Raw genomic sequence first — 14,353 nt, 5'->3', positions numbered from 1 at the left:
GTATAATCCAGTGGTTCCAGGCACTGTTTATACTATGGCTTGTCTCTGGAGCGCATCTATTTGTGTTGCAGTAATGTGATGTCGTAATGGCCTTAAAGTGATCAGTAATTAATTTTAAAAAGTAATAATGTTTTCTAGACTGTGACATCGCTCTTGGAATTTAAGTCAGAGTTTCGAAAAGTCTTCAAAAAAGAAACCCACAGTACTTTCCCTCTTGGTATTCGTACAACCTCATTTACTTATGCCTACAATGTATGCTGGTGACAGAACTGAAGTAGAAATTGACTTGGGGACTCTGGCCCTTTTGAAGTTGTTCAGAGAGGAAGCTTGAGAAAACCTTAGACTGTCATTGTCAGTAGTAAACCCTCTTCCAGCCTGCTGATGGAGAACTTGCACAACTGTTTACCCATCTACAGAAATTTTATAAAATCTGTGGTACCATGTTTTCATAGGGATTGATGTTTTAATGTCTGGGGTCAAGCTAGGAGGGGCCTGTCAGCCTCGTTAACCTAACTCTTTGGAGCAGTCCTCATATCACCCAGGGAAGCACAATGAGATTGTAACTGGGTGTTAACAGACTCCGATATAGGAAAGGCACGGCCTTATCTTTAGAGAAGAAGCCTAGCGAGCTGCAGGTGACTAATGTCCACTTCTAGACAGATCTGATCTAATAAAAATGCAGATTGCCCCAGATAGAAGGGAGATGAGCCCCAGAAGTTTTTACACCAGTGGATGCAGTATTTCTTATCATAGCAGAGCTGTTGTGTTACTCCAGAGAAAGAGGAATGAGTGAGCAAGTGCTGATTTTGTTTTTTAAAACACTTTAGAACAGCTCCTTAGCTTGAGCTCACAAAGGAAGCTTTAGAATTACAGAGCAATTTGAGAGTATGAAAAAAAAAAAAAAGGTAATAGAAGTCCCCCCTCTCCATGCAGGGGGAAAGAATAGTGGCTTCTGAAACGAGAATTCTCACCTCTGCAACCTCGTCACCATTCATCATGCGTTCAGCCTTGAAGGACGAGGGTGGACTGCGGTCCTGTGAGGACGCTAATGCTGCACTGGGTTACACCGGGTTTGCTTTCCAGGGAGTGGATGAGTCGGGCGGTCTCAGCCTCCGCGCTCGTTCATCCACACTGCCGAGCAGCTGCACGGTTGAAAATCATTCTGAAGCGGGGGTAGCAGGCAGGTTGAGGGCGTTGACAAGGCAGCGTCACGGTCCTGTAAAAGCAAGTGTTGTTTCAGGTCAGGCAGACTAACAAAAAGACAGGGATGGGTGTTTAGAATAGGATCTGTATCTTGGCTTGCCCCTAGGGGAAGGGGGAGCAGAGAGCGGCTCTCTCCTAACTGTAAGCCCTGAACCTAACCTAATCCTACAGATCGGAGGTGGAAATGGGGAAGGTGGAGGATGGCTCTAACAAATGAGCATCTGAAGTATCATCTAATGTCTTCACCCACCCCATCTTTAGAATGCCTTTGAAAAGCTATAGAAGAGCTAACATATAGAAGACAACCAGTAAGCAAAAATGAAAAATGATGGAGAATAAGGAACCTTCTGGGGGCGGGAAGACCTTACATCCCCGAAACATTAATTAAAGACTCCTATTGTCGGAGTGTTCAGGCAGGGGCCCATCACACTCCGAGGTCTAAAACCTGCGACGCGAGGTTTCGTGGGATCAGGTCTGCCGGGGGCTGGGATATGGGAAGTGGGCCGTGGGGGAACCAGACTAGAATGTCACATACAGCACCTCGTTAATCGGCAGCCAGTCCATCACATTAAATATCCAGCTGTCATGTATTACCTTTCAAGTGAAAATGAATAACTCCCATTAAGAAGAAAATGGGTTTGAAGTCGATGCGAGACAGATTAAAGTACTGTTATGAATGTGTGCTGGGAGGAGGAGGGGTGGTCCGTGTGTAATATGCTTGTCCTTGTACTTTTTAAATAATAGATGTTCTATAAACTTATGTAGACCAGGTTACCAAGATACTGGGGTTAAAGATCAGAAGATGTGCATTCTGGGAAGAGCATCCACTTCCTGGAATATTTCCTGCATTTTGCATTTTTTTCCCCAAAATTATTGTGTGGCCTTACGATTTTAATGAATAAAATCGATTTTTTACAACTGTTTATTAAAGCACACATCTGTAACGACAGCATCTTGGGTATCCACGTCAGAACAGATTTCAAAGCTGGAAACACATGCTAGGTAACTAGTCTGGATGAGACAGAAAGCAGTTTGACCAAAGAGTGAAAATGAGGCTTTCTAAACCAGTGACCTCAGTGCTGAGTCAAATGATTTTTCAGTGAGGTAGGGAGGGCAGTGGGTATGTATTGTCTCACTACCATTTTCAGGATTTTTCTTCTTACCACTTGTAGCAAAATTCTGAAAACTGGAGTTCCCATCCAAAACAAGTGAGAGAGCCAGCCTTAAGATACTGACCAGGTTTTGGAATGACCCCATCTGACCATTTGGAGATTTGTGTTTATACTGGAGGAGCCCTGCTTATTTATCCTTGTTAAAACCCTTTTAGCCCTGCTGTTTTCTCATCAAAATCTTCCAGATCCCTTTCCATGCTTCAGAGAACTCCTTCCGCCAGCACTTCCATGTTCACTGTTTGCTGCTTCAGTCTCATGTGACTCTTCTTCCTCACTGGTGTTTTGTTGTTCTGGTGGAGTGGGGCTGCAGAGGGCATGTTTCTGGCAAGCAGAGAGGACACTTTCCCTCTGAACCACCCACTCTGAATAAACTCTTGTGTCTGGAGCACTGGCTCGATTAGAAGTTGGAGTCACGCCCTATCTAGTTCCACTCTTCAATTACTTCTTCCCCAGAAGCAAGTTGCTGAACCCACACTTGACTTTTTTGCACGTATTTGTATGTAGATATCCGTGTAAACCTTTCTCGGGTCCGTCCCATTTATCATGTCTCCTGTGCTGTGCTGTGCTGTGATTTCCAGAGCTGTGACAATAAAGTTGGAAGCACATCGTTTATTACATCCATGAAAGCAGAGTGTGTCTGGTACTTGGGTTGACTCGTGGTTGGCAAAGCACTTGGTGAGACTTTCCCACCCACCCTCATAAGCCAGCAGATTGTGTCTTGATTGGGGGAGGTCAGAATAGACTGAATGTAGCTTAATCCAACTCAGAGCCTTTTAGTCCATTTCTGTACCTTTTTTTCTTAGTGTTCAGTTGTTAAAGTTGTGTAGTGACAGAAATTCATGGGGGACAAAAAGAAACACTTGCTTCTTTTCTGGCATGCCTGATAAATCAGTCCGGATGCTCATCCTACTTTAATTTTGGTGTTTCAAGAAAATCCTGTGCTATAAATGAATGTTGATTTTCACCCAACGCAAACCCTCTGGGAGCTGGCCTGGTCTGGCTGCTGTATTACATCTTCTGCTTTTTCTTCCAGCATCATCAAGCCAAGCCGAGAAGGAGCTGACAGATTCTCCTGCAACCTCCAAACGCATCTCCTTCCCAGGTAGCTCAGAGTCTCCTCTCTCTTCAAAGCGACCAAAAACATCAGAGGAGACCAAACCAGAGCAGGTGAGGCCAGAAGGGGCTGTGCTGGTGGGGGAGTGTTTCAGATAACTGGGGGAAGCGGGGGAGTGGAGTCTCGGGTGGGCGGGCTTGGGGCGGACACAGTTGCGGTGGGAACTGAAGATTCAGCCGGAGGGGTGGCTGTGTGTTCCCCACAGATGTACCAGTGTCCCTACTGCAAGTACAGCAACGCCGATGTCAACCGGCTGCGGGTGCACGCCATGACGCAGCACTCGGTGCAGCCCATGCTCCGCTGCCCCCTGTGCCAGGACATGCTCAACAACAAGATCCACCTCCAGTTGCACCTCACCCACCTCCACAGCGTGGCGCCGGACTGCGTGGAGAAGCTCATCATGACGGTAAGGCAGCTGGGAGCAGGACCTCGGGGCTTTTCTTTCCCCAGCGGTCAAAGGTGATGCAGCAACATGGACAGGACGTTGTGTTGCTGGATGCGAGAGCCAGTGCAGAGTTGGAAATGTCAAAGATAGTTCTGTGACCTTTGTTCACCTTAGACTCGGCCTGACTGTGGCCTAAAGGGCTGAATACATAGGCATTTCTCAACATCCCTTATTCCTCTCTCCCCTCAGGACGCAGAGGCCTAGAGTAGCTAACCATTTACATGAAGAAGTTGTTATTCAGATTCTCCAAACCTTTACTGAGCAGGTCATCTTCTAGGTTGCTCTTAAATCCATTATGTCTCATTTCATCCTCACAACCACTCTGTTTTATTTAAAAAGTTTGACACGTTTACATTAACGGCTGAGGAAAGTGAGGCTCAGAGAGGTTAACTGACTTGATGCCCCTGCAAGTGGCAAAGTGGAGATGTGAGCCCACATTCTCCAACTTGCAGAATGTAGCCCTGTGATGTGGGAGTTTCTCAAGTGGGTGCTTTCATTCTCAAAGCAGGAAGGTGCTCAGTTGGGTAGCACGTGGCGAGTCATGAACAAGGGCTTTGCGTTTTGAACATGATGTTGCTACACCTGCGGGGCATGGCTCTAAGTGGCCACTGTAAACATGGCCCAAAAGATTAGTATAAGGATTTAAATCTAATGTAATGTGAAAACTTTTCAAACTTCTACAGGCGATACCAATATCCTGCATTCTGTGTATGCTTGGGCTGCTGGAAAGCCCTTTCCTGATCACTAGAGGAAAAACCCCCAAAGAGAAAAATTCTCACCTCTAACTTCCTTCAACAGCGGAGTAATAAGTTAATTTGATTGCCTTTTCGTGTGAAGATTCCCACGCAGGTCACAGACGTATAACCTCTAGGCATTTCCCATTCCACTTGGTTACGCAGAATTAATGAATAACATTGTAAATGATGTTTAGTCGTGAGGAACATACATTTGATGATGCATCAAGAGAACCTTAGCAGCCAATAGCAAGCTCTAAGGTGACCTAGCATGAGTTTCATTTCAAGTATAAATTCACTTTCCATGGGTATTTTCAAATAGACAGACTGGTGAACATTGTTGAAAGGTTCTCTGTAAGTGGAAACTTCCTTTTGTGGATGGGTGTGTTTCTGTTACAAGTTTCCCTGGAATTCTCTCCAGCCTTGGAAATAACAAGGGGGATTTTCCTCAGGCCTCATCATACTTCCCACAGATGGCCTGGAACCATGGGAGCCTGAAGAAACAGGAAGAGATGTGGGGAGGGTGGCATTTTCAATACATCGTCCTTCTGCTCTGGTGATTATTTTTCCTGTTTAATATCAGTCTGGTCTAGGAAATGTGAGCCTGTAGTAATCTGTATGATTGGTTTACATTAGACAGTAAGTTTCATTTATACATCCCTAGGGACTACTATATAAATTATATTTCAAATATCCATTGTTTGTCATACTTTTATAACAGCAACAGTATGGTACATTCAAAGTAGCAAGTCTGGTGGTCATTATGAATCTTCTTCATTTATCAACAGAGTCTTTGAGGGGAGGATGTTACTGCTGTGTTTGCTTGGGTACCAATCCCTAAGATATTTTTGGGTGTTGCCCACTCAAGCAGTGATTCTCAACCTTTTTTTTTGGAGACTCTGGTGAAAATGGTTCAGTAGCCTTACTGGGTATTCTGTGCACACTTAAAGTTTGACAACTACTATTAATAACTCTTTCAAATATTCTCCATGTACAAAATTGTGTGTACAGTGCCAGAGAGCATAAGGATACCCTAAAATCCATCCATGGAAACAGGTTAATAAACCCTATTTGAGAAAACTCTTATGGAGGAGAAACACACTCCCTAAAGGGGCTGTGCTTGGCACCTTGTACAGGAACCCCTGTGTACCTACCTCATTTGCCCATAGCAGACAATGGAGATGTTTTCTAAATATTTCTGAAAAAATGTGCAAATTGTGGGAAATGTGCTGACTATAGGAAGTTCATTTGCTAGCAACAAGAGAAAGTTAATGGATTCAGAAATAAAGTTGAAAGTTGTGGAAAATGTAATCATAAGGGTTTTACACTTGATTTAAAGGCATATATATAAGGATGATTTGGTACCCTATCTTTGCATGAGAAGATGGAGTTACTGCATGGCTGTCAATATTGAATTGGTTTCTCAAGTCATGAGGATGGTTTGCATTGAGCTAAATGAAGCAATTCCACCTCGACCCTTTAGCAGAATCAGCAGGAAAAGATGAGCAACCAGGGTTAGAGGGGAGTTTGTGGCCATACCTTGGGGTGAGCCCAGCATCCTATTTGAGGACTGGACTGCTGATCTTGGTCTCCACCCTGACAAATTAAATAGTTGCCATTGTCCTTCCTCTGAAAAGTTTGGTGTTAATATGAAATTTGCAATTGTTTTACAACTAAGTGTTTATAATGAACCTGTGGTTAGAATCATGCCCCTGGAGGATATTTTACAGCAATCTTATTAGAAAATTGGCCAAGGGAAAGTATTGGTTAGGCTTTCTGACTATCTATCTGTTTGTTCCTGGCCAACTAGAGCAGGAAACTCTGAGAAATGCCCCTCAAATCAGAGCTCCATTTCCTAAACCATATCATTAAGGAATGGTCAGTGTTCAGTCATTCATCCTCCAAGAGGAGAAAGTTATGTCTGCTTTATCCTTGAGTGGCTAGGAGGAATGGCAGTGACAGGAGTGAATCTTCTTCCTTGCCAGATTGTTTGAGTGAGTTAACTGCCTTTGGCTGCAAACTAGGAAAGCCTGGCAAAATCCACCAAACAAGACAGCTCCTGGCAGACATAGGGTATGTCTAAGGTATCTAAAGCTATAAATTCTGGTAAATACTTTTTGCTGTTTCGGTCCAAGGTCCCAAGATCTGGCTTGAATTGGGTTTCAGTCTCTCTAAAAGTAAATTCCACCCTGATAAATGGAAATAGATTACTTTCTCTACAATGCCTTTCCGTTCAGTTGTAAATGGAGAGTGTTTTGAGGAGGCTTCATTTAATAATACCTTATCAGACAGCTTTCAGGAACCTGCAGTGTCTAATATGTCTGTTGCTATGGTAACAGCTGCTTGCTTATGCTCTGCATCTCACATCTGTGTCTTCCATGGGCCCCCTTCTTTTTACCGATGAAGGGGCTTGGAAAATATTCTCCACTGGTAACAATTGCAGCTCTGGCCCTCCTCTATGGAAACTGCACCCATACCACTTCATTCTGCTCAGCCTATTGGAAAGAGAGCTCCAAACGGTGTCTTTACACACGTCATATGAAAGACGGAAATCTATAAAGCTCAAGGCGGTGAGACAGGTGCCCCTCCAGACCCAACTGAGCGACCCGCCGCCCCCACCCCCCCGATGTCAGTTCCATAGAATTCTCACCTATTTACAGAGAAGTCCGAGATTCCGAATTAGTGGTGGGGATATAGGAGCTGCTGCTTGTGCCCTCCTTTGTCTCACAGTTTTAGGCGAGGAGGGTTGAGGGCATAGGGGACAGGCTTCTGGCCCCTAAATGAGAATGGGAAAGACCACCTACAATGCATATCAGTCGTCTTAAATTATTCTAATTGATCACTGTCCTTCTAAGTGGCAGGACACACCACTGGGATCCCGGAGCATTAATACGGGGAAATTGTCTTTGTTCCCCAGTCACTTAACAAAGTATGACCTCATGGCAGAGAAGGAGGTTGGCTCTGGAGCAGCCCAGGAACACCTTTTTCTCTAGCCCTTCGTCTTCACTCCCTCTGGTAGTCCTTAGTTATTCTGTATGTTTTGTACATGCACAGATTCCCCTTGGCTGCTCCTGGACCTGCACTGCCTGCAGGTCCCCTCCACCCCCAGCCCGCCCCAGCTGTCTGTCTCCTGTGATGTTTTCGGTCAGCGCCTGTCTCTGCTCGTCGTGTGTCTGTGCATCCGAGTCTCCAGATCAGGCTGGCTGCTTGGCCCCCCTGCACTGGGGGCTCTTGAGTGGCCAGCGGCCCTGAGGCTATGGCACCCACTTGGGTACCAGCTCTCACTTTGTCTCCACCTCAGAGGAAGGTAATGAAAATAATCGGGCTTCATTAATTCCAAGCCCTGTGAGATGATAACCATTTGGAGCCTGTTTGCCAATTAGATGGTCTAAATTAAAAGTGACCTTGGTATACTGCCACTGCTTGTCTCTCCAAGTCTAATGAAGCTTTTCTCTCCAATTCAGTCCCCTTCTCAGCTTTTTTCTCTCTCACTCACTGTGTGTGTGTGTGTGTTTATGTGTGTGTGAACTGTTCATATGTTTCCTGTTCTCCCACCTACCTCCTTTTTCAGTCTTTCTCATTCTTAGATTTTAAAATCTGGTTCAGGGCTGCATTTGTTTCTGGCCCATATGAATTCTTAATATGGCCCTATAATTCTTCCTCTTGGGTTTTAGGTTTAAAAAAAAACAAAAAAAGATAGACAACGACATAGGAAGACATTTTAGAAGGGAAACGAGACAAAGAGAGAAACAGCCCTCTAGAGTCCGTGGTCCAGTGCCCAGCCTGGCACATTTGGAAGGTAGTAAAGGAAAGGACGGAAAAACCTCTGAAGCTCTCTCTGCTGCCGTGAGTTGCCAGGCTTGCTGGCTGCAGATGTGCAGAGACCAGCTGGCAGCCATCGAGGTCAGGGGAGGAAGTGAGCAGCCAGACCCTCACTGGCGCCGTCGACTTTGGATCCCCCACTAGCTAGAATGCTCAGTTCTGGAAGCGGTTGGCTTTTAACTCCATGCTTCAGTTTTTTGAACAGGACCAGTGCCTCATTCACAAGGTGTAGAGACTGGCCAGGTCTCTGCCAGGAAGACCTGTGTCTGAGGCTTTCCCTCTTTTTTTCCCCTCCATCTGAGGTTCTTCATTCTCTTGATTTTTTTACTGAAATATAAAGGATTTGAGTCTCCTTGGGAGTCTAGGTTTTGGCAAATCTATACTTTCACTTGGAATAGAGAGCCTTTCAGAAAGAAGCTCTACTCAGGCGAGCAATGCCAAGGCTGTGGGGATGAGGGTCTCAGAGAAACCAAGTTCAGTACTCGCTCTAAGAAAATACCTTTGCTTTCTAGCATGTGGAACTTGTTGGTTGCATTGATCTAACCTCAGACAGAGCGGCCTTGAGAGGTGAATTTGCATGAACAGTCCCCTTAAGAATTTAGTGAAGTGTATATACCCCTTGGCTGCTCAAGTTGTGGTATTTGGCAATTTCATATCCATGACCCAGAGAAAGCAAGGAGCGGGGAGAGCTCCTTATAATTCTAGCTTCTTCTATCGAAAAAGAGTCAACATCAGCGGCCCCTCCCAGATGTCACAGTGGGGACCAGACCCACATCTAAGACTGGGTTTTATAAGGTGTGTCCTTGGGGCTTTCGGGCCCACTCACCTCATAGAAACTTGAAAGGCGTTAAGTCATAATCCAAAATAATGGTGAAATGAACAGGAGGTAGGAACTAGGTATTTACAAACCCACGTCACCTTTCCTAGTAGTTCAAGGGCAATTAACTTGAATCCAGGAATTTCCCTCGAGGGAGCCTGTGATTTCCTGAAATTATCTACAGTAGTTTGTTTTAGAAGTATTTTCTCTAGGAGCCTGCAACTTTCATCAGATTTTCGAATGAGTTTATGATCTCTAGAAGGTTAATTCCTCTGGATGTGAGCTTCCTGGATACAGGGACCTGGTCTTGCTCTTGTCTCACAAGCGTGCAGCGCGGGGACCTTGTACAAAGTGTAGTGAATGGTGGTCAAGTGAATGGATGAGCAGAGTCATTTGAGGCCCTTCCTTCTCATCAACCAAGTTGTTGTGGAATGGCTTAAGCATGAAGATTCTTAGTACCAGTGTGGGGCTCTTCTGTGTCTATCGTCATATGTGAGAATTGCTTGAACTTGAAGATTTTCAGCATCAGAGCAGAACTCCACATTTCTCTTGTTATATGTGAGACTTGTTTACTTGTTAGGAAGGTACTGCGCCTGTTCGGATGATATTTTCTTCCTGCGTTTCCGTCAACTCTGTATGCTTGACTTGGCTCAGAGGGCTGAGAGGAGCACATGTGGTATCCAGATCATCACCACAGAGCTGCTTTGCGTGGTCATGGCCGCCGATCTTGAGAGACTCAAATTCTGAGGAAGCAATGGCTCTAAGCAATTGAATTTTCTCACCAGAAAAACTCTGACTTTTGGTTAAAAGTCTGTTTTAATAGTCTGAGGTCCCCTCTATACATTAATGAGTAGAGTATGGGGGAATGTAATTTAACATACTCAGTGTTTATGGGTGTAAGATTATTGGAAGAATCAATCTACATGGATGTCAGTGTAGGAAGTATAGGTGTTTAGCCTGATTGTGTACTATTGTCTGGCCAAACCTAAAACTTTTTGTTTGGCTTTTGAGTGTGTGGATGGGAGGGCTCGGGGCAGAGAGAGTGAATGTGTAATGCTGCGTACGCTGTCGGTGCAGGGGAGCTGCTGGCGGCATCTAGTCCTCCGAGGGTCTCTGTGGTTTGGGCACGTTTGGGGCGGCTCTGGTTACGACGCTGTGGCCAGGTTTTGTCCTCTCACACACTAGCATGCTCCGACGCTCCTAGAGAAAGGGAAGGTCTTTACAGAACTCTGCCCAGCACTGTTGAGTGACCGCCTTTCCCACGGACTTTCAGCTGTCCATCAGAGGCTGGCTGGGATAGACTCAACCTTCCACGCTGTGTGGCAGCCAGATATGACTGGGAAACAAGGAGTGCCAAGGCAAGTATTGAAGGAACTCAGCCTTTGGCCAACCCTCATTTTCTTCCGTGAGCAGAATTCCTCAGTGAGCCATTGGCAGGACCGTATTTTTGGCTCTTTACAAAAAAGCGTGGTAACTTTGAGTGATGAGCTTGAGAAGCTGGTAGGAGAGGGAGTAGTGGACACAGACACGGGAACATTAGTGTCCGAGAGCTGACGTGGGGCCCTCCAGTGTCCTGCACAGCAAAGAGGCTTCCATCGCAACCTCTCTGTTCAGACCCATGTGCAGACAGACCCCACCAGAATTTCTAGATCCTTAGGATTCTCTTTAGGGGTCTTCTTCTTTGCCTTCTGGGAATTTCTTGCCCATTAAGATTTTATATACCCAACCTTTTCTGTTTGTTTTCAGGGAGAGGTTGGGTACACTATAGATGAGACGATGCAGGTAGATAGAAGTAATTACGTAAACACGTATGAGGCAAGACTTACAGGTTTGGAGGCCCAGATTAAGATGCAGAGGAGCATGTGAGGTTGATGATTATATTTTGGGGAGAGTTAATTGATGGAAGGTGAAGGCAGACAAAGAACCGCTGCTTACTGCCTTCTTGAATCCCAATCAGGAATTATGATTAAAGTCGCGGCGAGACAACAGAGGGCTGATGAATTGGTGTCTTTTTTTTTCTTTCTTTTTTGCCGTCATTCACACTTGATTGACTTCAACCTTTCAAGTGCAAAAGTCTCTCTTTTCCATTATTATTCATAGCCATCTGAGTTTTTCTAATTAAAGTGTATGAAAACAATTACTGATCCGTCGTACTGAGTCTGTTAGAGGGGATGTCTGCCTTACTGTAATGTGTATAAAAAGCCCACAGTTTTCTATAATGATGTGCAGCTGAGGTGTTAGATAATTTTATTCTTTTTTACTCTGTAGGGCTTTTTTTCTTCACTTCTCATGATTCATTTTTCATAATTCCTAAAGATCCCAGGAAAGGACTGATCCTGCAGCTACAGCCGAGAAAGGAGGTGTGGGGAGGTCTTTTTTCCTTTCCCTTTCTCCCCCTCTTGCCCCCAACCTCGTGCTCCCCCTCGGTTGAGGACTATAAATTAATCGGTGACCTTTCACTTCTTGGATTCCCGCTGGACTCCCCAACCACACTGGTCCGAATGCTTTCTATTAAAAAGAAAATAGATGGAATGAGTTTGGCAATCTCCGCTCCATTCCTAACGATTCATCCACAGCTAGCTGTAAGCAGCTGCCGGCGAGCTTTGTGTGAGGGTGCAGATCTGTGAGAGCAGGGATTCTGTGTCACATTCACCTGCCACGCACCTGCTCTCCGTAAACGCAGGGCTTCTCAGAGCCCTTCTCCGTAGTGCCTGTTGCTTAATTTTTGCACCTACGGGCATCTGGGTTGCTGAGATTATTCTAATACCCTGAAACGTACTGAGGAGTTACCTTTTTGGATTTACAGGGACAGCTGTCCGAGTTTCCTCTAGGAGTGGAACCTACCACTGATGATTCCAGTGAACATGTCAGCAGTAATTTTGAGCAAGGCCAGGATCCTCAAACCATTAAAAATTAATAGTAATTTATTTTAAATATTTAATTTTGAACAGTAATCTAGGTGTTCCAATCTTTGTAACAGCAAGTGAAGATACTATCTCAATAGTTGCGTTTGATGGGAAAGTAATGCCTCCAGGTGGGGCTGGGCGCCATGTAGAAAGGTTAGTGGTGACTCTTAAGTTTCTGTTCCTATAACCTCAGGGTCAGTTTACTTCTCAGGCTGTCATCAAACAGGGAACGATTTCTAATTCATTTGGGAATATCATCGCCAACTATCTTTCCATCCTATAGTAGGCAAAGGGATATTGCTTCTTCTTAAATGAAGAACCTTTTAGCCTTACGTTGGATGTTGAGGGCCTCCTATCACGTTAATGGAGGGCAAATGATAACTTGTTTGGACAAGCTTGCGGCCAGATGGCAGGAAAGCCTGGAGAAATAAATGCCGAAAGATCTGACCTTAAATTGTAGCTCTTTTGACCCAGGCTAATTCTGGAGTTGCTGTATTGGGAAACAACAGCCGTGGCCACGGTGGGGCTGCCCTGTTGTAGAACGTAGGGTGCGGGGCACCCTCTGCGGCTGGGACACTGGCCAGAAGTCCCCTCTGATGCTGTGTACCTCAGGCAAAGACCCCAGGAGAAATCCTGACTGAAGTGAGTCATAAGAAATGCTCATTTGCACTCGATCTCAGCTTGTAAAGGGTTACAAAATGTTGTTTCCTGGAAAATCTGCCAGTGTGTCTGCGTGTCCTTAGCCTTCCCTTTGTTCCCTTCTCTTCTTCTCACCCTTTCCTTCGCTCTTATTCCCCTCCTCTTCTTGCCTGAATACATTCTGAAAACAGTACTACAATGCTCCCTGCTTCAAGATTACAGTGTACTTTACTAGGTATGATTTAATTAGGGCCCTTATTATGTTTTCAGCAGCTTAAGGTGGGCCTTTCAACTTATCTACCTAATTGGTTGCACAAGAAGTTTCACAGCCCATGACAAAACATTGTCAGTGATCAAAGTCAAAATTCTGCATAAAGGAAAAATATTAATAATAAGATTATTCTTCAAGTGTGCACTGCTAATTATGTCCAGAATGTAACCGTAGAAACGCTTTTGACTGATGTGAGCTTTGTCTAATAAACATGAATCTTCAGTGAGCTATGAAAAGTGACACCTCCAGCTTTACACTGGTGAAGGCTAATTTTGCTTATTAAATAATTTTGACACATTTCCCTATTTTGTGTCTCTTTCCTCAACCTTTGACTCTCCTCGCTTCTCTACCGCTTGCTCTTCAGGTGACTACCCCTGAGATGGTGATGCCCAGCAGCCTGTTCCTCCCAGCGGCTGTTCCAGATCGGGACGGGAACTCCAGTTTGGAGGAGGCAGGAAAGCAGCCTGGTTAGTGTCATTATTCTTGACCCCTGAGAAGAGTAAACAAAATGAAACCTGGGGCCAAAATTTTCATGGAGCAAGAGTGCCAAGAATTCTTTACGATACTCCTAAGAGCTGAATGTAACTTTTCAAGGGATGAGGGGCACCGTTGTCAGCTACTTGATACTCTGGTTCTTGGCATGTATTTGTATACACACTTTGTATGGTTTGAAGTGAGAAAAAACCAGGTGAGAACCAGTGGGGTTTTGGTGGACACGTGTCCCCTTAGACTATACAGTGAGGAAGTGACTAACCAGAGAGTCAGCCAGTAGACCCGTGACTTACTTACCACCCTAAGCCATCAAACACTCCCTCTCTGAGGACTTAATTATTAGGGACCTGTGGAGCACATGGGTGATCTCAGGGCACTGGATTAGTTGTCTTTCTAGGTGCTGTCATCTCTGCACAGAGCTCTTCTCTGAGACTTCCAGGAGTGCCTTATGGGAGGCAGCGGAGAGGTGCATTTGGAAAGAACACTGTCGTAGGCATAGATGCTGCTGGTGCCCCACGGTGGGTCCTAGCTGGTTGGGGCCTTAGACCTCTGTTTATGAGTCTCTCCTACACCTTTGACACCTTGTCAGCAGCTGAGGTTCAAGTTGGGAAGTTACACCACACTGCTGCCCCACCGTGTCTCCCTTGTGATTTTTCCATATTAGGCAGCGTACAGCTGACCCAAAAAAGGGTCAGAATATTTATGGGTGATGATCTCACTGTAGAGAAAAGTTTTAAT

General features: G+C 45.1%; 2 protein-coding genes across 8 annotated transcripts in view; one reads left to right on the top strand and one right to left on the bottom strand.

Moving 5' to 3' along the window:
* ZFHX3 (zinc finger homeobox 3) overlaps positions 1–14,353 on the top strand; it is a 258,929-nt gene that overhangs the window by 228,719 nt on the left and 15,857 nt on the right. For all 7 annotated transcript variants that reach the window (XR_014292026.1, XM_082605621.1, XM_082605625.1 and 4 more), the window contains 3 exons: positions 3,409–3,542; positions 3,695–3,895; positions 13,488–13,590. Coding sequence is in view for 6 of the 7 variants with exons in the window: in XM_082605621.1 (XP_082461747.1) it covers positions 3,409–3,542; positions 3,695–3,895; positions 13,488–13,590 (438 nt within the window). In the remaining variant the exon portion in view is untranslated. The remainder of the gene's footprint in view (positions 1–3,408; positions 3,543–3,694; positions 3,896–13,487; positions 13,591–14,353) is intronic.
* Positions 1,207–14,353, bottom strand: part of LOC309794312 (uncharacterized protein) — a 23,065-nt gene continuing 9,918 nt past the window's right edge. Inside the window, exon 8 of the mRNA XM_082605626.1 lies at positions 1,207–1,216. The gene's annotated coding sequence lies outside the window, so the exon portion shown is untranslated. The remainder of the gene's footprint in view (positions 1,217–14,353) is intronic.

This window comes from Mesoplodon mirus, assembly GCF_964341445.2.
Source record: "Mesoplodon mirus genome assembly, chromosome: 19".
Taxonomy (NCBI): Eukaryota; Metazoa; Chordata; class Mammalia; order Artiodactyla; family Ziphiidae; genus Mesoplodon; species Mesoplodon mirus.
Note: the sequence above shows the minus strand (reverse complement) of the source record. Positions and strands in the feature narration are given on the sequence as shown.